We start from the raw sequence: 25,143 nt of genomic DNA, 5'->3' as shown, positions 1-25,143 counted from the left end.
CCCAGGCCTGTGGAGGGACTGGATGGGACACCATGGGATCTGAAGCTATGACCGCTGTGAGCTCAGAGAGGAGGGGAAGGGCAAGTGGCTGGGAGGAGCAGCACAAAGCCTGTTGTCTATGGGCAAGCCCGGTGCCCCAGCGGGAGTGGCGGGGCCAAGGCTGGGCATCCACCATGCCAAGCACCTCTGCCTGGCAGCTCCAAGCTAGAACATGGCAGAGGGGCAAGACAGGGTGTGTGGCGCTGGCACTAGCAGGGAGCCCAGTGGCCTGCTGCTGTCAATGGGAACCTCGGCACCTTCCCTGACCTCAGTGCCGCTGCATGAATTCTTTATCAGCTGCAGCTTCTGCCTTAAATTAAACATGAGGCAAAAGCAGCATCCGAAGCCAGACACCACTTAGCCACATCCATATGGGTGAGCGAGTGCTACCTGGGAGCAGGAGCCAGGACAGCACTGCCAGGCTCAGCCCTGGACAGCCCACACAGAGGCCACAGGAACAAAGTTTGCTGGGCAGCAGGGGAGATTGGGAATCCCCTGAGGGCAGCTCCACTCAATTCAGCCTACAGCCTCTCTTAGCATCCTGGCTCCTCCTTGTGGGGTTCACACCATCCACGTGGTGAAGACCCCCCCTCCCAGGGGACCCAAAGCAGGGCTGTCTCAGGACAGGGGATGTCATAGCAGCCGGATCCAGGGCTCCATTGCTTCCCCCTCTTGCAGAAGGGCAGCCCCTGCTGTCAGAAATTAGATTCCCACCTCAGGACAGCAGCATGGGGCTCTACTTTCTGCTCCCCACTCTCTGGAGCACCCCTGTAAAGGGTCCTGTACTCCAGGCTGACACACTTTGTTTTCTGTAGTGTTACATTTGAGCTCAGTAACTAGGAGGTTAATCACCTCACAGAGCACATATGAAACCGGTCCGGGCAGGAGCAGGGATTGAACCTGCTGGCCCTGTAGTTTGAGCTAAACGGGTAACCCTGTTAGCGGAGGTTGTTATCGGTACTGGCCGCTAGGGGGCGCCACGCTCTCACACATTCAGCCGGTGCATTAGGTCTGCCCCTGGGTGAGTGGGTGCTGGAGCTCCTGTTGGCGAGAACTGCCTGAGGATGACACACGGTTGCAACTGAGGTTCTAGCTGGCACCTGTGCAGAGTTCATTGATCCAGAGCAGGATCTATGCAGAAGGGCTACTGCCTGAGAGCTGGCATTGAAGCTGGTGAGATGGGCTGGTCAGAGCCTCTGGATTTCACTAGATTTCATCACTGTCTTAGGGAAGCCCAGAGGTAGGGTGACCAGACAGCAAGTGTGAAAAATCGGGACGGGGGTGGGGGGTAATAGGAGCCTATATAAGAAAAAGACCCAAAAATCGGGACTGTCCCTATAAAATCGGGACATCTGGTCACCCTACCCAGAGGTGCCATGTTATTTCCAGTCCTAGCACCCATGGGAGTCCCAGGGAACAACTGGAAAGACAAACAGGAGCCACGTGCCCACAGAACCCCTGGCATCCTCCTTGGCAGGTTAGAGCCAGGGACTCGTGGGTTCCATGCCCAGCTCTGGGAGGGAGTGTGATAGAAGGGAGTGCGGGGGGCGCGGGCACCAGGACTCCTGGGTTCAATTCCCAGCTCTCACTCGCTGCCTGACCTTGAACAAGTTACTCAGCTCCATTTCCGCGCTGCACAGGGGCCGATAACCCGGCCCGGAGCGCAGGGTCTGTGTGAGGGTTGGTTCTCCCCAGCGCTGCGGGAGTCCCGGAGGGCTAGAGGGGCGCCCCGTTGCTAGATGGGGGCGGTTAGGGGGGTCTCCCCTCAGGGCTGCCTACACACGGGAGATCGGCGGGTTCCGGGCGGTGCCAAGAAGCAGGAAGGAAGCGGAGGCGCAGAGGGACCCTGCGCGGGCTGGAAAAGCCCCGGCGGGGATCTCTGTCTCCGCTCAGCCGCTTCCTGCGGGGCAGGGCCGGGGCAGCAGCCAGGGGCTGGTACCCAAGGGTTATGTAACGGCGCCAGCCGCTCCCGGAGACCCCTAGCTGGGGCGCTCCGGAGCCTGCACTCCAGGGAGCCCGAGGGCTGTGCCGGGGGCAGCCCGGCAGGAGCCCAGGGGAAGGGATCCCGTGCGGGGACAGGGCACGGCCAGATCCCAAGAACGGGGGCCCGGGCGGCCTATGGAGAGGGGAGTGGGGTGGGCTGACCCCGCCGAGAGGCACCTGCCTGCGCAGCCCCCCTCCGGTCCCAGCCCCCCCACCCAGCTGCCTGGGCGCAGCCCCCCACCCCCACAGTCCTCAGCCTCACCCCAGCTACCTGGACGCAGCCCAGACCCCCTGCCTCCCCTCCCCAGCTGCCTGGGCGCATCGGAGACCCCCTGCCGCCCCCTCCAGCTGCCTGGGCGCAGCGCAGTCCCCCTCCCTCCCCGCTCCTGTTTACTCTCGGCCCGCCTTAGCCTAGTTTGGAAATGCAGCAGAGCGCTGCGCTCCCCCATTGGCTGCCCGGGGCTGTCAGTCGGGCGCCGCGCGGGGTCCGGCCATATGCTATAAAGGCGGCGAGGGCGCAGCCGGCTCCAGACCCGCGGAGCCGCGATCGCCGCGTAGCGTCCCCACCAGGCCCGCCCCGCGCAGCGCCATGAGCCAGGTGAGGTTCTGGGCCGGGCGATGGGCGGAGGGGCCGCGGGGAGCCCGGCTGGGGAGAGCCGGGGGACCCCCGCCCCCCGACGGGCACCCGTGCTCAGCTCCGCGGGCTGGCTCCAGAGATGCTGGAGTCGGGGGCTGGTGACACTTTCCCAGCTGGCTGGCCGAGGGGCGGGGGAACCGCCTCCAAGGGGCTGCCCCCCCCCTTGCCCACACCCCACTGGGGGCGACCTGGCTCAGCCCTGGTCCCCTTAGCATCACCATGGCCCCATGGCTCTGGGGCTTTGGCCCCACTCTTGGAGACAGGCTCCTCCCCGGCTGGTGTCTGTGCCCCCTTGCAGGGGCTGAGTGTGCCCCAGGGGGAATAGAGGTGGGCACTGAGGGGTGGCTGGCCCCAGGTCTCCCCTGCCTGGTGGGATGTGGGTGACAGTGAAGCCCTGAGGAAAGGCTGCTAATCATATGGCTGGATGCTGGGCACTCAGAAGCGGGCTGGGTAGAGCACAGCCCTTCTGAGACCCTGGGGTGTCCCTCCCTTCACTGCTCGGGCTCTGTCCCCTGATGGAGGAGTCCCTGTGGGTGGCTGGGGGCCTGGGGAATCCAGCACCCAAAGCCTGCTGTGCCCTGACTGTGCTGCACGTGGTGAGGATGCAGTGGGGAGGTGACCTCCCATCCCAGCTACACCCTCGGCCGGTAACACCCCTCCCCCACCCACCCACAGCTGCAAGTGTGATTAGTGGTATCCTGGCGACCGGGGTGCTTGGTCCAGGTGGAGCCAGCCCTGGGCTCTGTGTTCCTGGCTCTGGCGCTCAGTGTGAAAGTCCTGCTGGTCCCAGGCTCGGCCACTCTTGGGGCAGCTCTGCTCCAGCTTAAGTCGAAGTTTAGCACCAGTCTGGAGCTGCTGGGGATGCCCTGGTACCCCAGCCTGGCGCCACCCCAGCTGGGCTCTCCCAGCCGCAGCTGAGCACTGCTGGGCTGACACTCGTTGGGGGTGGGGGGGGAGCATGAGACTGACGTCACTCTGCAGGGCTCCCTTGAGGGCAGTAACTGCAGAGGCAGCCCTGGGCTGGCCGGCCTCCGCCCAGTGCCAGGAAAAGGTGCACACGATGGGAAGGTACAGAGGGAGGGACCTTGGGAGGGAGCCCCATGCCCTCTTCTGGGGAGGCGAGAGCAGCCAGGCTGGGAGCAAGTGTGCAGTGCTCAGAATCCAGGGGTGCTGGGATGACCATGCTGGGGGCAGATAAGCTCATCCCGTCCTAGGGGCAGAGGAGGCTCATACAGCCCTGGGCAGCAAATGCAGCCAGTTAGTGCCAGCGGTGTTGGGAGCCGTCATGACCCAGGCATGGCCAAGGGCCTGGCAAAGAGCACCCTGTAGTGACAGTCTCCGGGGCCCTGGATGGAAGCGGGTCTGGGTCTGTTCCTGGCTTTGTTCGCAGAGCTTCTCTCTGTGGAGACGTAAGAACGTAAGAATGGCCTTACTGTGAACCTAACAGGTAATGATCAAGTGATCTCTCTCCTACCATCCATCCACGCAACAAAACATGAATCCAGAGTTCCAGGCTATGCTGTGTCTCTAAAGAGACCGTCCGAGGAGGGGAGAGGGATGGATGGACAGATACATGCACCCAGAGTGCGAGCCCCAGGGTTTGGCTTTCGGACCCAGCTCTGCCCATTGGCATGGGGCCCCCAGAAGCTCCTGGCAGGCAAGGGTATTAAGGTCTCCTGTAGGAAGCTTGTGTAGGGTCCTGCTGAAGTCAAGTTGCAGCTTTGAGCCTCTGCCTGACCCACTGCACTACCTGACCCCAATGTGCCAGGCTCTCCTACACCAGCTGACTGCTCCAGCCCCACTAGCGGCTGCCCCTCAAGCGGCGGCAGGCTGCTTCCCAGCTGTGTGTTCACCAAATCCCAGGTGCCTGTCGCTGTGGAGGAGGGAGCAGCACAACGGTGCCTCCCAGGGGATGGAGCACTCACTCCTGTCTCTGGCGACTGGCTAGGAACAAACAGAGGTGTCCCAAAATGCCTGGATCCCTCCAGGCTGGCGCTGGGGCCTGTCCCTGTGTCATCATGCAGCAGGGAGGGGCTCAAGCAAGGGTTGTTGTCAGGACACCTGGGTTCTCCGTCCCTTGCGCTGTGTGAGCCCCCTTGCTGGGCGGCTGCTCCTCTGCTGGGGGGTGGAGCATGGTGCCTCCCTGCAAGCTGAAGCTTTGCCCCATAAGCTCTCGGACTCCCCTGCCACGCACTGCGTGGCAGGTGCTGTGGGTGGGCAGCAAGTTCACTCCCTTCCTCGTGTCTCAGGGTCTTTCTTTCATGCGTTGGCCACAGGGACTTCCCAGCTGCCTGTACATGCGCCCTGTCTGTGAGCTGTGTGGTGCAGTGAGAGGGGCCCGGAGCGCCACCACCCTGCTCCAAAAACCCAGGCTCCGAAGCCTGAGCTGCAGGAGAATCTCCATCAGCTGTTAACAGTGCGGAGCCGGTGACCTGGGGGAGCAGGGCTGAGCATGTAAGAGAGGGCAGTGGTAACAGGTGCAGGAGCTGGCATTGCCTAGGGAGAGCCCCTGACAGTGGGGGGGTGTGGTGGTGACAGAAGGGTGTGTGTGTGGGGGGGGTGAGGGCACTGGAGGGCTGGGTTTGGAGCAACTGCCTGTGTAGGTCTCCCAATCAGTCTCTCTCTCTTGCCCCCCCCCCCTCAGATCAGAGCCCCCAGTCACAGGTGACATGTCTCCTGGCCACAAATGGAGTTTGGCCCTGCTCCAGCTCTGACCCCAGCTATTCCAGCTCCTCCCACTCCCTGCTACAGGGCAGACACCCCCTCTCCCACAGATGGGATGCTTCCCTGACTAACCCTAACCTGCTGATCCCTGGGCTGCTCAGAGCCTGGTCCCCACAGCTTGATGGGTGAACCCTGCCATACAGTGCGCCCCCTGGCCCCACTTGCTGTCTGGACCACTGCTGTTCCGACCACAGCCACAGCCCTGAAGGGAACAGGCGGGGCCTCCCTCCTCCTGTCTGGGGCAGTGTGTGTCTGGGGGAGCCGCTACTCTGGGATGGGGCAAGGAGGAAGAACATAAGAGCATTCATACTGGGTCAGACCAAAGGTCCATCTAGCCCAGTATCCGGTCTCCTGACAGCGGCCAGTGCCCCAGAGAGAGTGAACAGAACAGGTGATCATCAAGTGATCCATCCCCTGTCATCCATTCCCAGCTTCAGGCAAACAGAGGCTAGGGACACCATCCCTGCCCATCCTGGCTAATCGCCATCGATGGACCTATCCTCCATGAACCTATCTAGTTCTCTTTTGAACCCTGTTTGAATGCCATGTTCCTCCGCAGCTCACCTGTTCTGCCCCATTAACTTCTCTGCCATGGCTGAGCCAGCAGCCTTCACTGGAGGAGCCCACGGAGCTCTGGGTCGGGACTGAGGGGCACTGGCAGAGCAGTGGGGAGGGGAACCCAGGGCCGGGATAGCAAGGGGCTGTGGGTCAGGATTGAGGGGCGCTGGCAGAGCTGGGGGTGTAGAGCTCCAGGCTAGGGGCTGTGGGTCAGGAGTGTGGGGCAGTGGCTGAGAAGGGGGTGTGGAGGGCAGGCTAGGGGCTGTGGGTCAGGATTGAGGGGTGCTGGCAGAGCTGGGGGTGTAGAGCCCCAGGCTAGGGGCTGTGGGTCAGGAGTGTGGGGCAGTGGCAGAGAAGGGGGTGTGGAGGGCAGGCATGGTGGGGCTGAGGGTTGGGATTACCTTGCCCGGTGCCTCCTGTCCCCTTTGTGGCTCAGCTCGGCCGCCTCCACAGGTGCCAAAGCTGCCATAAGCGGGGGGAGACCCAGTGAGGGGAAGCACAGCATGTACTTGGGGCTCTGAGCGGCTCCCCCATGGGACTGAGAGTCACTCCCTCAGAGGGGTCTTGCGCGCTGGCTGTGATTGGCTCATTCTTTCCCTGTGGTGGTGTCCCTGGCTGTGACAGGTTGGCTGTCCCCTCCCCTGTGGACTCTCCAGGCTGGGCATACCTGTGGGCTTGCTCCCCTACCCTGAATGCGAGTGGGACAGAGGGAAGAGGAAACCCTTGGAAGGGAGAATCTCCCAACTGTCCCAGCTATTTGGGGAATGTCCTGAGCCAACCCCCTGGGGCGAAGCAGCCTGAGACATGGGGCCAACTGGATCCAGTGGTTCCAGCCTTGAGCTCTGCGGCTGTGGCCGGTCTCCCTCCTGCTGGCCGAGTTGCTGACGATGCAGCCCTGGTGCTGCCTGGGCCTCGGCTCAGTGTGGAAGATGTGCCAGGAATGGCTCCAGTAACGGCTCTGCCAGCTTGCATCAGGCTGAATCTGGGGCAATGGGTGTCTCTGCACTCGGAAGCGTGAGGACTTCACTTCTGTGGGCATGAAGTGGCATGTGTCTGGGTCTGGCCATGGATGGAATCAGAACTGTCCCTTGTGTGTCATAGGCCCCGCACTGCTCACTGATGCCAGAGATGCTCCCTTGGCACATGTGAGAGCTCCCTCTGCTGTTGGGGCAGCAGGACGGGCACTCCGTCACCACCGCTGTGTGAAGCTCTGCCTGGCTCTAAGTGACCTAGTGACCATGCTGGGTGGCTGGGGCTGTGTTACAGCACTGGCAAGGGGGCCTTTGGGCAGGATGCTACGTCCCAACAGCTCTGTCCATACTGCAGCACCATGGGCATGCAGCTGCCTCTGGGGTGGAGCAGCCGAGAGGTACATAGCAATGGCTCAGCAGTGTGTGTGTGTGTTGGGGGGGGCGGTGGAAGGGTGTTGTACAGAGCCCCCGCTCATACCCCAGGCCCTGGGGGCAGGCAGGGCTGATCTGAAGGGCTGCGCAGGAACTGTGGTGTTGGGAGCCGGCAGAGTAGCAGGTAATCGCTCCAGATCCAGCGCTGAGATTCAGACTCCAGTGCCTGGTGCCCCCCAGCACTGGTGGGCTCTCCAGGCTTCACAGGGTGTGCTGGGGAGGGGGCTGCCCATATAGGCCCAGGTGAGCAGAGTGAAAGGGGCCCCTGGTGTTACCTGCTGGAGCCCATCTCCATGGCAACCGGCACATGCACAGTTCCTGTCACCCCCACCCCCCGTCGGGCTCATAAAGAGGGTTCAAAGCTCCCCCCGTGCTGCTCCCACGCCACCTTCCCCCGCGTTTGGGGTGGCGTCCTGCATGCTGATCAGCATGGGTCTCTCTTGGGGGTCTCTTTGGAGAGACCTTGTACAGACATTGTCCCCTGCTAGGAAAGGCTGGGACTGGTGTAGCCTGGAGCGCCCCCCACAGCCAGCACTCCCGCCCCGCTCCCTGCAGCACCCCATGAACAGGGGTGAAAAGCCCCTGGCATGCCCTTGCTCCTCCTGGCTAGCTGTGGTCAAGCCTGGTCTAGATCAGGAAGGGAGGGAGGGTCTTCTAGTGATTGGGGCACGAGCCTGGCGCTTGGGTCTCCTGAGGCCCGTTTCTAGCTGATGTTCAGGCTGATGTTGGCTGGCATGTCTGTCCCCATTGCCCCCTGGCTGAGGGCTCAGAGCTGCTCCATGGTGTGCAGTCACCAGCCAGGGGCTGGTGCCAAAGGGGGTTTGTAGTGGGCCTGGGCAGGGAATTGGACAAATGGGGTAAGACGCTGCCTGTTGCAGGCTGTGAGCCCCTGGCATGAGCCCCAGTAGCCTTGGCCCAGCCCTGCAGCGCCCAGCCTGGCGAGGGCGGAACAGGAGGGCATTGTGGGGTGCCCAAAGCCAGTGCCCCTCCTGTCTCCTGGGGCAGTGCCCCTTCTCTTTGCTCTGCTGGGCACAAGGCATTTCTAGGCCGTGGCAGTCTGTCGAAGCAGGTGGGTAGCGAGTTCTCCTCTGGCACAAGTGGCAGGACCTGGGCTTTGGAGCAGGGGCCAGGGCCCTGATGGTGTGAGAGCACCAGTGATGGGCAGCTGCAAACTCTTGGGGGGGGGGGGGGGGCTTCCTGTTCCCAGCCCCTCCCCCCCCCAGGGCGGGAGGCTGCCTGGACGGACTCAGCTCTCCCCCAGCAGGGGCTGGCAGCGGGTGGGAGGGGAGTTTTGGGGGGAGGGCAAAAGGGAGATGGAGTCATGGAGGGGGTGGCTGCATGGGGGGAGCAGCAGAGTGCTCCCCCCATGAGCTGGGGACAGAGCAGCTCCTGCAGTGTCCCAGGCCCCTGTGAAATGACAAGGAACTTCCCCCGGGGGGGAGCCCTGGGCAGTGCTAAAACGAGGGGCTGCAGACCTCCCTCCATCTTCTCTCACAGAGCCACCCTTCCCTGGGTGCCCTGACACCCCGCTCCTGCCCAGCAGGCCCCGAGCTCAGGCCTGGGCCCCCTGTCCCCCGTGGCCCTGTGCTCAGACTGGCCTGCACTGAGTTGATCCCCATGGGCAACCCAGGAAGAGCTTGCGGCCTCATAAGAGCTTCTCCCTGGGAGGTTACAAGCGCACATGCTTTGGGCTTGAGACCATTATGGGATGGATCATCAGGGGTTGCCTTAGCAACCGATGCAGAGCAAAAACCCAAATTCAGAGTTGAGCAAAAAGTTGGGGGTGCCGTGGGGAGCGAGGCAGGAGCTCTGGCTGTGTGGGGAGCTCATGGTTACTCCAGCCCCTTCCTCTCCCAGCAGGGGGCGCTGTAGAGGGTGAGGCAGGAGCAGTGGCCATGGGGGGGAACTCCCAGCTACTCCGGGCCCAGCACAGCTCACTGCGTGCCCGGTGTAGTGGGAGCGCTGGGAAGCACACAGCTGTCTTTAATCACCTAGAATAAATGGCTCCAGACAGTGGTTCCGTGACTGAGCCGAGTCTGAGATGGAAAATCCCAGGCAGGTAGTGCAGCACGTCCCCAGCGCAGGGGAAGCCGGCTGTGCTGCACGTGGGGGGAGGAGGGGGGAACTGGCAGCCTCTAACTGCAGCAATCCGTCTTGCGGAAAAATACATCCGAGCCAGGAGCGCTTTGGGGGCAGCGCTGAGAGGCTGATCTGGGCCAGGGGAGGTGAAACCCGGCCCAGTGAGTGACAGACTGGAGTGGGGCGGGGGGGGAGGGGGAGGGAGGGAAGCTAAGGGGATAATGAAGAGCCAGCCATGCGGTGCTGGGGAGGGCATGGGGCGGTGCGGCTCCTGGAGTGGGGAGCCGAGCGCTGGGAGGGGGGTTATCTGTCAGTAGCTGGCAGCCTGGTGCGCTCTGGCTTTTAGGGTAATTAGGAAGCCTGTCCTGGGAGGGGGGATTTTCTCATGCTGAGCGGCTTATTGGCCGAGCGGTGTGCTGCTTCCCTGGCCTGCAGGGAGCAGTGGGCATGGTGCCCAGGGGGAGGAGGCTGGCACCCCTGCATCTCCAGGTCTGGGCTCTCTGCTGAGCTTGTCAGCAGAGCGGCGGGACCCCTGTCACCCTGCCCCATCCCTTCTTGGCCTCCCCTTCTCCCTGGGACTGTTTGTCTTGGATGCTGCATCCACCATGCCAAGGGGCTGGCAGCGCACGGGCCCTTTTCCCATATAAGGGCAGCTTTGATGTCAGGGCCCTGGGGCCGTGTCAGGACAGGTTTCAGAGCCGGACAAAGGGTTGTTACGGTCGTTTGGCCCTTACACGTGCTCACAGCAGCTCAGGACTCTGCTGCCTCCATCAGGATTGGGCCCCTTTTTCTGGGGCAGCCCAGACACGCAGCCAAGGAGGGCTCTTATGCCCAGGAGCAGCATTGCTGGTTCCTCTGCTACCTCCCGCCGGCTGCCCTTCTCCAGGGCTGGCTCTGCCTCCGAAGTGCTCTGTTACAGGCAGAGCTGTGGGCTACCGAGGCAAGGCCCTGGGAACTAGGCTGAGCACTGGGCCTGCTTGGGCCCATCTCACATGGCCACAGGGTGAGCCGAAGCGCCCCTGGGCATGGGGAAAATTCTGCACTGGATCCATCCATGCCGTGGGGAGCTGCAGGGACAGTAGGGCTCGTGTGCTGCAGATTTCAGGGCAGGGATAGCCAGCGGTCAGGAAGGGAGTTTCACCAAGGGATAGCAATGCATGTGGCATATGGTGCCATCTCTGAGAGGGCACTGGGATGGCTGGACCACTGGTCTAGGGCACCTCTGGCCAGCAGTGTCCTCCCATGGATAAAGGGCCACACAGGCATGGAGGAGACCATGGGCTTCAGTGTGAACTGGGGCAGCGCCTTCCCCTCTGTCTCAGGTGGGGAATGGCCCTGAGTCTGTTTCCTCTATTGGCCTCTGAGCTCTTCATCAAAGGGACTGGCTCTCGCTGGGTCTTTGTGCAGGGCCTGGTGCCCTGAGAGGTCCCAATCTTGGCAGGTGGGGTGTCTGTATGGTGCCATGGGGCACCCAGCACTAGGTCAGGGATGTCTCGGTCGGGGGGCCTGTCTGGCACCAAGGGGGCCCTGATCTCAGTCAGTGTGATCTGTGTGTGTGTGGGGGGGGGCATGGTCTCGGTCGGGGAGTTCTGCACGACACCTGGATGGCCCCACACGATGCCCCTGTGGTGCTCAGGCCCCTCTGGGGTGAGAGGCGCTCCAGTTAGCACTAACAGGCGTGGTCCCTTAGCCCAGGCAGCTGCAGAACATGGCTGGGATCCCCATCTTCCCAGGCAGGGCTGTCTCTGCCAGTAGGGACCCATCAGGGGCTGCCCTGCTCCACGAGCCCCTGGCCAGGGGTGGGAGCCCCACACTGACCCCACCCTGCTCCCTTGGCAGGACCAGGAGCGGTTCATGCACTGCAGCCCAGCCTGCAGGGAGGGCTCCTTTGCTGCCTAGTGGCGGGGTGCAGCTGTCCCTCGCTCCGTGCCGTGGGGCAGGCAACAGGGTCGGGCCCCAGGCGGTGCAGAGGCTGGTAGTTATCTCAGCAAGGGGCTGTGTGAGCAATGGGAGCCCGTCACAGGCAACAAAAAGCCAGTTGCTGCGCGGAGCCGCCAGCTTGTGCCCCGGGGAGAGTCACAATGGAGTGGAACCAAACTCCTCCGTGAGCCCTTTCTGGGAAGGGGGAAGGATATGCCCTGAAAACAAAGGGGAGCCACTTGCTGCTGCTTTTTCCCCATGAGCTGAGGCACCTGCCCCTCCCTGCAGGGGGCACTGTGGGGAGCAGTGTAGACTTTGGGGGTCAATGAAGGTCATGTAGGGACCCTACTGCCGCTGTGGGGGGATGAAAGGGGGATGGGCAGGCTTCCAGGGGTGCACAGGCAGGTTTAAGCACCCTTAGAAATCAGAGGGTTGCTATGATGTCAGTGCCCCCAGGAGCGAGGCCGGGTGGAGGGGGGTGGACAGACGGACAGAGACGGACCTCCTGCCACGTGACCCTGTGCGCAAAGCCGCGGAGGCAGGTGGGAGCCGGGTGTCTAACGAGATCAAAGCCAATAGTGAGATTGCTAAGGGGATTAGAAATGGGCCTGGTGAGTGGAGCGGGGGAGGGGAGGCGGGGTCTGGCCCTGCACGCAGTGCCCCAGCACTGGGCTCCAGTCAGAGGCAGAGCAGTGGGGGAGAGGGTACCCCAGTCTCGCCCATAGCCCCAGGGTTCCCCTTGGGCCGCATGCCAGGGCTCCAGCTAATCCCCGTCCTTGTTTCACCTCCCACCCCTCCAGCCCTGGTCCTGCACATGACAGGGCAGCACTGTCAGCCACAAGGGAGGGGCAGGGTGGAAGGACAGATCCTGCCCCAGCCATTAGTGCGGGGGGATGAGCTGCAGCTCCACCACCTCAGGAGATTATACAGGGAGCGGTGCCCAGCCAGGAGCCTTAGAGACAGCCTGCCCCTGCCCCAGGGGCGGTTCCCCCCCACCCTGACCCTGTGGGCTGCGCTCAGGGCTGTGTTCTGGCTCTGCCTCCACAGTGCTGCTGGCATTTGCACAGTGGGAGTTAACGGCTTCATTTATCACAACCGCCCCCCCCCCCCCAAGGGAGCACTAAACAACCAGCTGCTGTAGCCACACAGCATCCTGCCAGATGGGAGGGGAGAGGCCCAGGCTGCAGCATCCTGTCCTGGGGAGCGGGGCTGTGCTGGGGGGGGGGGGGGGGGGCACTGCAGCATCAGGTCCTGGGAGAAGGGCAGCGACCAGGCTGGTTCCCACAGAGCAAGCAGCTTGGGGTCCCTGCAGGAGGAGCCTGTGTCTGATGCGGGGCAGGGCGGGAGCCCAGGTCTCAAGCAGATGGGGGGGGGGGGGAACCCCCAGGGGAGTCCCACAGCTCCAGGCTACTGCTGCTCTTGGGCATGGTTGTGGATCATGTCCCTGCCGATTTGGTCTCCTCTCTCTCTGACAGCCCCCTGGGGCTCTGTCTGCTCACGCCCCACCTGTCTCTGTCCCTCTGCTCCAGACACTCGGGATCCCAGTGTCCAGGTCCATGGCCCCATTTGGTGTCAGAGGGGGAGGGGCTGCCATATAGGCCCCCACCTAGGCCCCAGGGTGGCTAGCTGGGGACCACTGTGCTCCTGCCTCTGGCCTCAGCCAGAGCCTCCTGTGGGGGTGGGGAGGGAGCCCCCCACTGAGGTGCATGGGACCATCCACTCTTTCTGTCTCTGTCACTGGTGTTATTTACCCCTAGGGAAGCTGTGTTTGTGAATGGCAAACAGGGGGCAGGGTGGCTCTAAGCAGTGGGGCCACCCCCCACCCCAGAGCTTTCCACACAGGGTGGATGGGGGAACGCGGTGGGAGTAATATACCTGGACTTCAGCAAGGCTGGTGACACTGTCCCACATGACTGGAGAAATGCGGGCTTGGCGGAACGACCATTAAGTGGATACGTAATTGGTTAAATGACTGCAAACAAAGCGCAGCTATTACTGGAATGGTGTCAGATTGGAGGGAGCTCTCAAGTGGGGTTCCACGGGGATCTGTTCTGGGTCTGGTGTTTAACATCTGTATTAATGACCTGGTTGTAGGAATTGAGAGCACACGGATCAAAGCTGAGACAAAGCTGGCAGGGGTGGCAAACACTTAGGCCAGGTCTACACTACCCCCCTAATTCGAACTAAGGTACGCAACTTCAGCTACGTGAATAATGTAGCTGAAGTTCGAAGTACCTTAGTTCGAACTTACCTTGGTCCACACGCGGCAGGCAGGCTCCCCCGTCGACTCCGCGGTACTCCTCTCGCCGAGCTGGAGTACCACAGTCGACGGCGAGCACTTCCGGGTTCGACTTATCGCGTCCAGACTAGACGCGATAAGTCGAACCCAGAAGTTCGATCGCTCGCCGCCGAACTACCGGGTAAGTGTAGCCAAGGCCTTAGGAGGCTAGAGCTAAAATGCAGAGGGATCTTGATAAATTGGAGATCTGGGCTATAGACAACAGACTGAAATTAAACAAAGACAAATGTAAGGTGTTGTGCTTAGGGAAGAAAAAGCAAATGCACAAATCTGGCCTGGGGGGATACCTGGCTTGGCAGCAGCACTGCTGAGAAGGATCTGGGAGTTGTGGTGGATCACAAACTCCACAGGGGTCAGCAATGCAAAACTGTTGCAAAAAAATCAAATGCAATTTTATGTTGCATTAACAGAAGCATAGCATGCAAGCCACGGGAAGTGATAGAACTGCTCTACTCAGCGCTGGTTAGGCCTCAGCTGGAGTAGTGGATCCAGCTTTGGTCACCAATGTAGAGAAACTGGAAAGGATCCAGAGGCAAGTGACAAAGATGATCAGAGGGATGGAATGCAAACCATCTGAGCACAGGCTGAAGGAACTGGGTATGTTTAGTTTGGAAAAGGAGATTATGGGGAAACATGATAGCTGTCTTCAAATACTTGAAAGGCTGCCATAAAAAAGATGGAAAAAAGTTGTTCTCCTGCTGCGGGGGGCAGGACAAGAGGCAATGGGTTAAAACTACAGCACAGCAGATTTAGATGAAATCTCAGGAAAAACTTCCTAATGGTAAGGACACAGTGCAGTGGTTTTCAACCTTTTTTTCATTTGCAGACCCCTAAAATATTTTGAATGGAGATGTGGCCCCCTTTAGAAATCCCTGGCATAGTCTGCGGTCCCCCAGGGTCTGCAGACCACCTAAGACAGATGGCTCCAGCCACCTTTTGAAAACCTCCAGTGAAGGAGTTTCCATGACCTCCCCAGGCAGTCTGTTCCGTTGTTCTGGTGCAGTGGCTTTCAACCTGTGGTCCACAGACTACGTCGGAGATGTCCAAAGGGGGCTGTATCTTCATTCAAAACCCCCTGGTTTATCTCATTTTGGGGCCTGAGGAGCCCAGCTGCGGCAGAGCCCCGTCCCATTCCCACCTTCACAGCTGGCTGCCTCAGCAGAGAGGGCGAGGCCTGGGGAGGCCAGATCCCTTCTGGGCTGAGGCAGGTTGGTGGAAAGAGAACTGCAGGTTACTGGGGAATGCTGGGCCCCTCGCTTCATGGGGAAGTGACTGACTCTGTGTGCCCCCTACCAGCATAGCTAGGGAGTGTGCCTAGCTCGGATGAGCTCAGTGCGCCCCCTACTGGCACAGCCAGGGGGCGCTCCCGGCTGGGACTGGCTCAGTGCGCCCCCTACTGGCACAGCCAGGGGGCGCTCCCGGCTGGGACCATCTCCCCACTACCTGCCTGGCCTGGAGGAAGCTGCCTATTGGTCCTGCTATTTGAGCAGCTGCGTATGGGGAGCTGATGGGGCAGGTTCCAGTTTGCGTCTCAGCTGCAGGATGGATGCACAGTGCATCCAGCTGCTGTGTGTGTGCAGGCTCTGCTGCTTGGCCAAGCTGCCTGAGTCCTCCAGGCACACTGCGGGTGAAGCCCTCCACAACCAGGACTGCTAGAGGATAATTACAGCAGAGGCAGGGAGCTCTCAGGCTCTGATTAGAAAACACAGACTGGGGTGGCCCCCACAGGCTGTGATCCACGGTCCCCTCTGCTGGCTGCATGATCCACTCCCCCCTCTCCAGCAGCTGTTACCCCAAACCCCCTGGTGTGTGCCGCTGGCTGGCAGCCATGGCAGCTGTGTGCAGGGGCGGGTAATGCCAGGGTGCCAGAGAGCCTGGCTGTGCACAGCGTGTGCTAATAGGCGCCTTCTCTCCTCTTGCAGCTCAGCTCCAATGAGTCCCCAGCCCCCAGCCAGGCTCCCAGCCGTGAGGAGAAAGGTGAGTGAAGAGGCTGCACTGCTGTGGCTCACGGGGGGGGGGGGGAGAGAATGGGGGGGAAGGGGGCTGGTGGAGAGTTTGCCGCTGTGCACAGGCCTGGGGGAGGTGTATGAACAACTTCCATCCAGTGCTAGTGCCTATGAGCCCTCTCCCATTCCTGAGTCCGTGTCGCTGGCACCATGGCTGGGCATCACCTCGACGGCTGTACGCCAGCGTGTCTATGTCGGGGGTTGGCCCAGGGCATCTAGCTGGAGACAGAACCAGTTTCATTACAGGGGAGCAGCTGTTCGAGGTCAGGCCTTTGAAACCCGTCAGCCCTGCGGTCACCTGGGTGCGGAGAAGCATTGGGCAGAAGTTAACCTCCCTTGGGGGTGAGATGATGCCCCGTCCTTGTAAAGCGTAGGCCTTGGCAGGGTCTAGAAACTCGCTGGTAGGACTCTGCCCTGGCACAGAGCCCCATAAGCGGACATAACAATCTGTGGCTTCCCCCTGGGCAGGGCTCTGACAAACGCTTTCTCCAAGAGTAAGGAAATTCCCAGAGCAACAACTTGAACCTGTCCAGCGCCATGCAGGAGTCACCTGCCCTGCCCTCATTCCCGTGCCGCAGTGTCCCTTGGCACAGCTTGGCCTGCAATGTTACCACTGGATGCTACGTCCCCGCACCACGGCACATGCAGCCAAACTGCACCGACCCCACAGGCTTTCAGCTCCTCTGGCTACTCCCATCCCTCAAGCCCTGTGCCCCAGTGGGGTGTTTCCAGAGATCCAATACATCAGAAAGAGGGACACCCTGCCCCCCCCAAACACCCCAGGACTCTCCTCTGATTGGCCTGGGGCAAAGCTGGATTGAAAGAGGACGGCAATTCCCAGTGTAGTGCTGCAGGGACTCCTGTTCCCTTGGAGAAGACAGAGCTGCCCCTGGCTTCCCCAGCCTGTGTCCTCAGGGGGCCAGCGAGCAGCTCCCCACGGTGCGGCAGCGGGACTGGGATCAGCCGGTCTTACTGCTGTCTTGTCTAAGCCAGCCAGGCCACTGCCACCCATGGAGCTGGCTCCCAGTATTCCCAGCGCAGACATAGCTGCGGTGACATGGGGTGGGCTCCATCGCCCAGCACAGAGCTCCCTGTCAACATGCCAGCGCTTGGGCATCAGCCATGTCTGCAACCCCCCAGCATGCCCCCCAGAGGGCTCCCTGCAGGGCAGGAGCTGCCTTCAGGCTGCCCCACCCCACGTAGGCCAGGTCGCGGAAGGCAGCCTGTGGGGAGGGGAATGTAGCTGCAACGATGCTGTTAGCTCTCCACAGGCAATGCTACAGGCTGCTGCCCCGGGCACTCGTCTAACCGTGCTTCCGCCCCCCCCCCCCCCCGGCTCCTGCCCCGGGCACCCGCTTCCCCCTACCCGCCCCGCCGGCTCCTGCCCCGGGCACCTACCTAACTGCCCCCCCCCGGCTCCTGCCCCAGGCACCCGCCCCGGGCACCTGTCTAACCGCGCTCTTCCCCCGCTCCCCCAGCTCCTGCCCCGGGCACCCACCTCCCCCCTGGCGTCTGTACTGATGGCATGAGGGCTCAGCAGCGAACGTGCCTGGCTGCCCGTGCCTAGCAGATCCGTCCATGGGGCGAAGGGGCAGAGGCATCCCCTCCCCCTGACTCCATGCGCCTGCCATGGAAGCGTTGGGTCCATTTGCCGTCCAGTGGACACACTCTGCAGGGTGGCACCGGCGCAGTCTCCCCGCCAGCTGCACCTGGCTTGGACTGGAGGCAGGCACAGGAGGGTGGGAAGTGGGGGCTTACAGCCCCGGCTCTCCCTTGGTTTTCTTTCACCCCGGGGAAGAACCCTCTCTCCTGGCTGCTGCCCTGCCCCTGCTTTGCCTCATTAAGTGCTCGGCAATAGTCAGGGGAATGTGGAATGCCAGAGCCTGACCCGGGCCCTCAGTGCTCCGCAGGGAAATCGCTAGGACGAGCGCATGGCCCCTGAAGCTGGGGCTGTGGGGCCTGTAGCTGCCATGTTCGCACTCGCTCTCCTGTCTGTGCCAGCCTGCAGCATGCCCTCCCCCACACACCATGGGGAGCTGCCCCCAGCGTCCCTCCACCTGGCCTGCATGCCCCACCATCCCGGGCTGCTGGGGCATGGCTGTGTCCTGGGTCCCCACTGGGCCTCCCCCCTACCCATCCAGGAGCCAGGGAGGGGGACACTGCCCATGCCCTCGGCACAGGCAGCTGCCGGAGAAGGTTGGGTTGGGGGACTGGAGTGCCTCTCCTGGGGGACAATGAGAACAGCGACCGTAGGTCACACCGTGCTCCATCTAGCCCAGTAGCCTGTCTGTACCCGTGGCCAGCCAGAGCTTCAGGGGATGTGGACAGAATAGGGCAATTACTGAGAGATCCACCCTGTCTTCCCCTTCTGCCAGTCAGGGGTTTGGGTCGCCTCAGGCACAGGGATGTGTCCCTGACTGTCTTGGCTTATAGCTGCTGATGGACCTATCCTCTAGGAACTTAGCCAGTTCTTTTGCAAGTCCAGCTATACTTTTGGCTGTCACTACATCCCCTGGCAATGAGTTCCACACGTTAGTTGTGCGTTGTTCCTCTTGTTTGTATTAAACCTTGTGTCTGCTCATTGTGTGAAGGGGTAAAATAACATTTCCCTAGACACCAGTCATGATTTTCTAGACTCTATCAGGTCCCCCTTAGTCGTGTCTTTACTGAGCTGAACAGTGCTAATCTTTGTCATCTCTCCTCGGCTGGAAGCCGTTCCAGACCCTTGATCACCTTTGCTGCCCTTCTCTGAACCTTTCCCAGTTGCACCATTTCCTTGTTGAGATGACTGGAACTGGACCCACTATTCAAGTGTGGGGACCCCCGGGATTGCTGTAGTGGTGTTCTGATATTTCTAGAGAGACAAGGGGGCTGAGGTAATATCTGTTGTTAGACCCACTGCTGCTGGGGAGAGAGGAAGGCCGAGCTCTGAGGACCTTTCCCAGCCCTGAAGAAGAGCTCTGTGGAGCTGGCAGCTTGTCTCTTTCGCCAGCAGAAGTGGGTGCAAGAAAAGCTATCACCTGGCCCACACTGCCGCTCTAACCTCCTGGGAGCAGCCTGGTGGCGGTAGGTCCCCACCTACCTTAGCCACGGGAGCGCTGATGCCCGGGGAGTGGATGTTTCCAGAGAACTGTCCGAGGGGACGCCAAGACCTCCTGCGGGGGTGGAAGTAGCTAATTTAGACCCCACTAGTGTATACATCAACTTTCCCGCTGTGTATTATTTGGCACTCATCAGCACTAACTGAGCAAGATCAAGGACGTGGATAGGGGAGGCAAAGCCCATGGGAGTGGAGTGGGGTGGGGGACTGCGTACTGCACCCAGAGTTTTGGGGGACCCTGGGCAGTGGGGGGGCTGGTCCTGTGGGGGGCTGGATGTTGGCAGGAGTTGCAGGCCAGTGCCCCGGCAGGAGTTGCAGGCCAGTGCCCCCTGCTGCCCGGAGCGGAGTGGGCCCCCGTGGAGCCGCAGGGGTGACTGCCAGCTGGTTCTCCCTGCAGCCAAAGCCGGGAACACCAAGAAGGTGGAGGAGGAGGAGGAGGAGATAGACATCGACCTGAACGCGCCCGAGACTGAGAAGGCAGCGCTTGCCATCCAGGGCAAGTTCCGTCGCTTCCAGAAACGGAAAAAGGACCCCAGCCCCTGAGCAGCTCTGCCACCCCGTCCCCACCGTCCCCCATCCCCCCTCTGCCAGCACAGCCCGGTTCGCCCCGTGTTTGCTCGCTCCTGCCCTGCCCAGCCCAGCTTGGGCTGTTGGTATTTTGCACGTTCTATGTACCTGGTTTCGGGGGACGAGGGGCTCCCCAGACCCAGCTGCACCCACATGCCGAGCTCCTGCCTGGGAAAGCGGGGCGTCCTCTTCTTATAGCCATGATGTCGGCACGGCAGGCTCCTGGTGCCATCCTCAGAAAGCCATGAAGGGGCCACGGGCCCCAGGCTGGACAGTGCCTCCTGGGGGCCTCGGGCCAGGGTAGGGGCAGCCCTGGGAGAGTCCTGGGCTGGAATTCAGAGCCAGTCGGACATAACTGCCCATTAGCCCTGGCTAAACCAACTCCTGGCATGAGGGGTTCTGCTCTTGAGCACCCCCCATCCTGAGTGGACACCCCTGAGCCACCCCACCCTGACCTAAGGGGGGGGCTGCCCCTTAGCTCCCCTACACCCCCATCCTGAGCAGCTTCCCATCAACCCCAGCCCATGGGGCCACCCACTCCCACCAGGGACCCTGACTGGGACAGCCAGAGGCCCAGGACCAGATGGGGGGTGGGGGTACAGAGCCAAGGAGAGGGTCGGGAAGTGGCCCAGAGCCATGCAGGGGGAGGGGAAGGGCCATAAAGCCAGATGCGGGGGATCAGAGCTGAGTAGACCCAGGACCACGAGGGGCAGGCAGGGCTAGTGGGTGGAGGACAGGGCCTATGGCCAGGCCAGGAGGGGGAAGGGCCCTAGGTGGGGTGTGTGTGCTGCAGGATGCCCCCCAGTCCCGTGGGACCAGGCCTGAATTGCAGATAAACAGGGCAGGCCCCACCAAATGTCTAGGCTCCCCCAGGGCCAGGCAGGGGAGGGGGTCTGGGGCCAGGAGAGGGGCAAGGTCACCTTTCCCTCCAGGATTTTCTTAGAGAACATGGGGGCCGGAGGCAGCTGGTGACCCCTCCCCTGGGCTGGTGTTGCCTGGAGCCGTGGACAGAGGTGACTGTGGGGTGGGGGTGGGGGAATGTCCAGGCCCTGCTGGGGAGCAGGAGCCAGGCTTTGATCTGCTTTGGCCAGGTGGGGAGCTCCTGCTCTGAGCCCCACGTAGCGAGCACACGGTGTGTTCACACCGGCTCCTTGGAGAACCCTCCCCACTGCGAACAAGGGGGACTCCCCCCGAGTGGAAATGCCCTCCCCCATTGGGGCACAGTGGGGATCCCTTCCCACACAGAGAACAATGGGGACTCCCCCCCCAAACTGGGAACAGTGGAGACCTCTGTCCCCCATTGAGAACAATGGGGGGGCTCCCCCCCGCGACTGGGAATAATGGAGATCCCCATCCCCCCACTGTGAATGATGGAGAGCTCCTGTCCCCCCAATTAGAACAATGGGGATACCCCCCTACTGGGAACAATGGGAACTCTCTTTCCCTCCCCCACTGGGAACAATGGGGATCCCCCCCCCGACTGGGAACAGTGGAGACCCCTGTCCCCCATTGAGAACAATGGGGGGCTCCCCCCCCGCGACTGGGAACAATGGAGATCCCCATCCCCCCACTGTGAATGATGGAGACCTCCTGTCCCCCAATTAGAACAATGGGGATACCCCTCTACTGGGAACAATGGGAACTCCCTTCCCCTCCCCCACTGGGAACAATGGGGATCCCCCCCCGACTGGGAACAGTGGAGACCCCTGTCCCCCATTGGGAACAATGGAGACTCCTGAGCGCAATGAGCATGGCTGGGTGCCAAGGTGTGGGGAGGGGGAGGGCACTGGGGTGCTAGGGATTGGGGAGCAGGGCACAGCTGTGAGCAGGAGGAGGTAGCAGAAGGCAGCCGGAGTGAGGGGGTTGGTGGGTCGGAGATGAGGGCTGGACAGGGAGAAAGGAACAAGTGAGCCAGAGCTGGAGGGGGTGGCATTCCCCAGTGGGGCTAGCAGAGGGGAGCTCCAGGCACTGGGAGCCCATGGCACTGCACCCCATCCCCCCCAATTAAGAGAGGCACTGAGTCCCCCCCAGCTTAGGCAGGAGTCCTAGGTGCTCCCCTCCCCCCCTTCCAGGGCCCCAGTCCATGCAGCGTCTCAGCTGCCTGTCCCCCTCCACCCGTGCCCCTCTCAAGCGTTGGGCTGACACCGTCCCACTGCTGTGCCTCCTGCTGCTGGCACAGCCCCCCAGCACTGTAAGGCCTCGGTGTTCCCCAGCATTGGATTCAACCCGCCTCCACCCCCAGCCCGCCAGGAGCTGCAGCCCGAGCACCAGGGAGCGCTGTGCAGCTGTGCGCGATTGGAGGGGCCAGGCCGCACCGTCCCCTGGCCGTAGCGCTGGGGGGACGATGCGGCCCGCAGGGCGGACACAGCTGCTGCGAGGACTGGCTCTTTTAGCATGTTTACGTAATAAAACGTCTGGGAACAGTGGGCGGCCTGGCGCGTGGTTTGTGTTGGTGCTGGGGCCGGCTCATAGAGGCCGGGCAGTGGCAGGGTGAGTCGCTTGGGCTGGCTAGGTTGTCATGACCACGGCCATGCTGGGACCCCAGCAAGGGGCCCAGTCGCTGCTGGTCCAGGCTGAGGCCATGGGAAGTAAAACCCACAGGTGGAGCCGGGCTCTGGATGGGACCCAGCCACTGAGGGGAAATCAACACCACGGCGGGTCTCAGAGCCCAGCCTGGGGCTCGTATTAGGCCACCAATAATAGCATAGATGCTCCCGCTCCCTCTGGAGCCCACCCCTCGCCGTGGGGTGCAGAGCCCGAGTGCCACCTCGCTTGGGCACAGCTACCCTGCCAGCTTTAGTGCCCTGGCGTGAGCCCAGCTGCAGAGCCAAGCGCTCAGCGGCACCGCTGCCGGGTGGGTTTTGTTGCAATGTAGACGTCCCGCTAGCGACCAAGGGCACCGCATCCCCAGAACCACCTAGCTTTGGGCCACACAGAACCCCTCGGTGCTACCTGTAGAGCGGTGCTCTGCTGGCATGGCCCGGTGCCACGCTCCCAGCTCACCCCTCTGCATTGGTTCCTGGGACACAGGCCATCTGTGTCCCCTGCCAAGGGGAAGAGATGCAGGCCCATCGCCAGGGCCCTTTGCCCGGCTGGACAGGCAGCCCCGGGACATTGTGCATGCTGAGAGTTTCTCTGGCCTGTGGGCATAATAGCCCCACAGTCCCTTAGCACTGGGGTAGGTGGCTGCCCGAGGCAGGGCCTGGAGAAGCAGGAGCGGCATGGGGCTCATCGTCCCTTGGGCCGTCCCTGGGGTGTAGCAGCTAGTGCCTGCCATACTTGGACGAGCAGCCATGCTGTTATGACAGGGGCTGTCACCACACTAGGACTGATGTGCCTTGTAGCACAAGCACAACACCCACAAGCCTGTGCGGGGGAGCCAGGCGCACCTGTGACGGGCAATGGTTTGAACCAGCTGTGCTGTGAGTGCTGTGTTACCCCAGTGCAAAGGGGAAACTGAGGCACAGACTGGGCTGGTCACAGAGGCTGCCCTGGGCCATGCAACTCCTGGCCCGTGCTCCTGCCCCTCACAGGATTAACATCCAAGCTCCTACTTCCTTACGCCTCCAAACGTGCTGCGGGAGCTGCCTGCCTAACATGGTGGGTTCCTGGTTCCAGGCCTGACTCTACGATTGACTCGCTGGGTGACACTGGGCACGTCATGATCCAGCCTGACTGCGGTTTGCCCCTGTGTTACACGTGCCCCCATTTATAAGCCATTTTCAAAGCCTCAGTGGTAGTGCCAGGCCCTATGTTTTACTTTCTCCCAACGCCTGGCATAGCAGCCAGACGCTTCCTTCCCGTCATGTCCACCCCACCCCACCCCAGATGGTGGCCTGGGTGAACATTTCAGGTGCTTTCTGTCAGTTTGCCCACTGTTGCATGCAGTCAGTGAAGGGGGACAGGGCGTGCCCGGCCAATGGTGCCAATTGCGCTGCATTGGCTGGAGCAGATTGGGTGGAGAGACAGGGGAAATCCCCTGAGAAACGCCCGAGTCCGGGCTCCTCCAGGGGCGGAGGGTATGCCTGGGAAAACAGCTCTGCAATGGCCCAGCCCTGCCCCTGGTTACCCGCAACCAGCTAACGTCAGCAAACAGCACCTGCCCTGTCGCCACCGTGCCACGTCCTGCTTAAAGTCGTGTTTGGTCAACGCTCGGCCTGCTTGCTTAGCCCAGACCTGTCCAGAGCATGTCTGAGCCAAACCCTTCCCAGGGCGAGAGCCAGCGCCCTGCATTGCATGTGTCTCCCCGGCACATGCCGCACCTCCCCCCTCCTTACACCCCCACCACCATGTATTTCACTGTGCACATGCCCACCTTGACATGCACACACCTGCCTGGAGCACACGTGTGCACACACACATGCCTGGACACCCCTGCAATGACCCCCCCCCCCATCCCTGTACATGTACACTTATCTCCTACCACACAGCGCACCCACACATGGGCATGCACACACCTCCCCCCAGCCACATGCTTCTGTGCGCACACACACCACAGGATTGCTGTAAGATCCAACCCAGCCCCGGCTCGAGCGGCCCATACCAGACTCATTCTGCACAGGGGGAGGGGTGCTCCACTTAGCACCAGTGTGTCATGTCCCCCAGCCACCAGCCCGACGAGTAGATGGGACACCTGTGTGAACCGATAAGGAGTGAATGTCCAGCCCGCGGCTGGCAGGGTGTTGGGGGGTGGGGCAGCCCAAGCCATGCTGGCTGCAGTGGAACCATAATTAGGCTCCTGGTTTCATGCTCTGTCCTGCTGCCCTGGCACAGTGGCAGCCCCCTAGCCCAGCCCAGCCCTCCCATGGTGCCCATGGCTGTAGGTGCTGGAAGCCGGGCTGCCGGGGGGGGGGGGGGGAGGGGGGCGGGCTGCAACACCCCCTGGCTTGAAGCGGTTTCCATCATATCCAAGGTTTATGGTTTGGTTCAGTGGCTCTCAGCCCCCCTGCGCGAGGCTCTAGTCAGGAAGGGGTGGGGTTCTGGGGAGATGGGCTTGGCTCCCCCCAGTAAGTAGCACCTGCCCCTGCAGTGCTTTGGCCGGGGCTGCTACCCCGCAGCAGGGCCTGGCCTCAGGCCCAGGGGGATTTCGCAGGAGCCTGTGTGAGGATTTGCTCCATAAACACCCCCTCGCCGTAGCTGACAGCTACACAGCCTCCGCCAGCCCCGCCCTTCTGGCAGCCAAGGGGCAGAGCTGGGCACACCTGCCCCTGAACCCCAGCAATGCTGCCCTGCAGGGATGACATGAAGCAGGCACCCCCGCAAACTACTTCCCATAACCCCATCTGCACCCCACCGCGCATGTACGTTGCCGACATTCTCTATCCCCCCTCTAAAGTACGCGCAGCAAAACCCTGCTCCCCGACTGAATTATTCCAGCATGGGCCCTGGCGTGGGAGCAGAGACTAGAGCCCGAAGCAAACCCCACTCAGTGCCCTGCCGGCGCTGGCTTTCCTTCCCCACCTCATCTCTGGCAGCCCTTTAGCCCCGGCCAAGTGACTGTCACCAGCAGGTGCTCACACCCTGAGACAGCTACAAGGCCCAGCAACGCTCCGGCTCCCTCCGTGTCCCATAGCCCAGCCAGGTTGTTTTAGTCTCTACGCTTTCCCCCAGCAATCTGTCCAGCCCAGGATGCAGCGGGCGGCTCCCTGCCCAGCGCTCGCCAGCGTGTCCCTTTGTGATAGCGGGGGGCCGCTAGCCAAGCACAGGATACCAGCTGAGCTGTCACGAGTATTGCAGCCACAGGCAGCCCTGGCCCTAGCCCTGCTGGCCTTTTTGGGGCTTCTGTGTCACACGGCCAACTCCCGGCTGCGTTGCCTGCTGCTCTCCCC

At 61.9% G+C, this 25,143-nt stretch overlaps 1 protein-coding gene across 1 annotated transcript; it reads left to right on the top strand.

Annotated features, from left to right (window-relative positions):
* Window positions 1–1,793: 1,793 nt before the first annotated feature.
* Window positions 1,794–21,741, top strand: PCP4L1 (Purkinje cell protein 4 like 1). The gene is made up of 3 exons (XM_005293827.4): window positions 1,794–2,620; window positions 15,565–15,619; window positions 19,146–21,741. Exons 1-3 carry the CDS (start codon window positions 2,612–2,614, stop codon window positions 19,289–19,291), a joined length of 210 nt encoding a protein of 69 aa, XP_005293884.1. The 5' UTR covers window positions 1,794–2,611; the 3' UTR covers window positions 19,292–21,741.
* The last annotated feature ends 3,402 nt before the right edge of the window (window positions 21,742–25,143 follow it).

This window comes from Chrysemys picta, chromosome 20, assembly GCF_011386835.1.
Source record: "Chrysemys picta bellii isolate R12L10 chromosome 20, ASM1138683v2, whole genome shotgun sequence".
Lineage (NCBI taxonomy): Eukaryota > Metazoa > Chordata > Testudines > Emydidae > Chrysemys > Chrysemys picta.
Note: the sequence above shows the minus strand (reverse complement) of the source record. Positions and strands in the feature narration are given on the sequence as shown.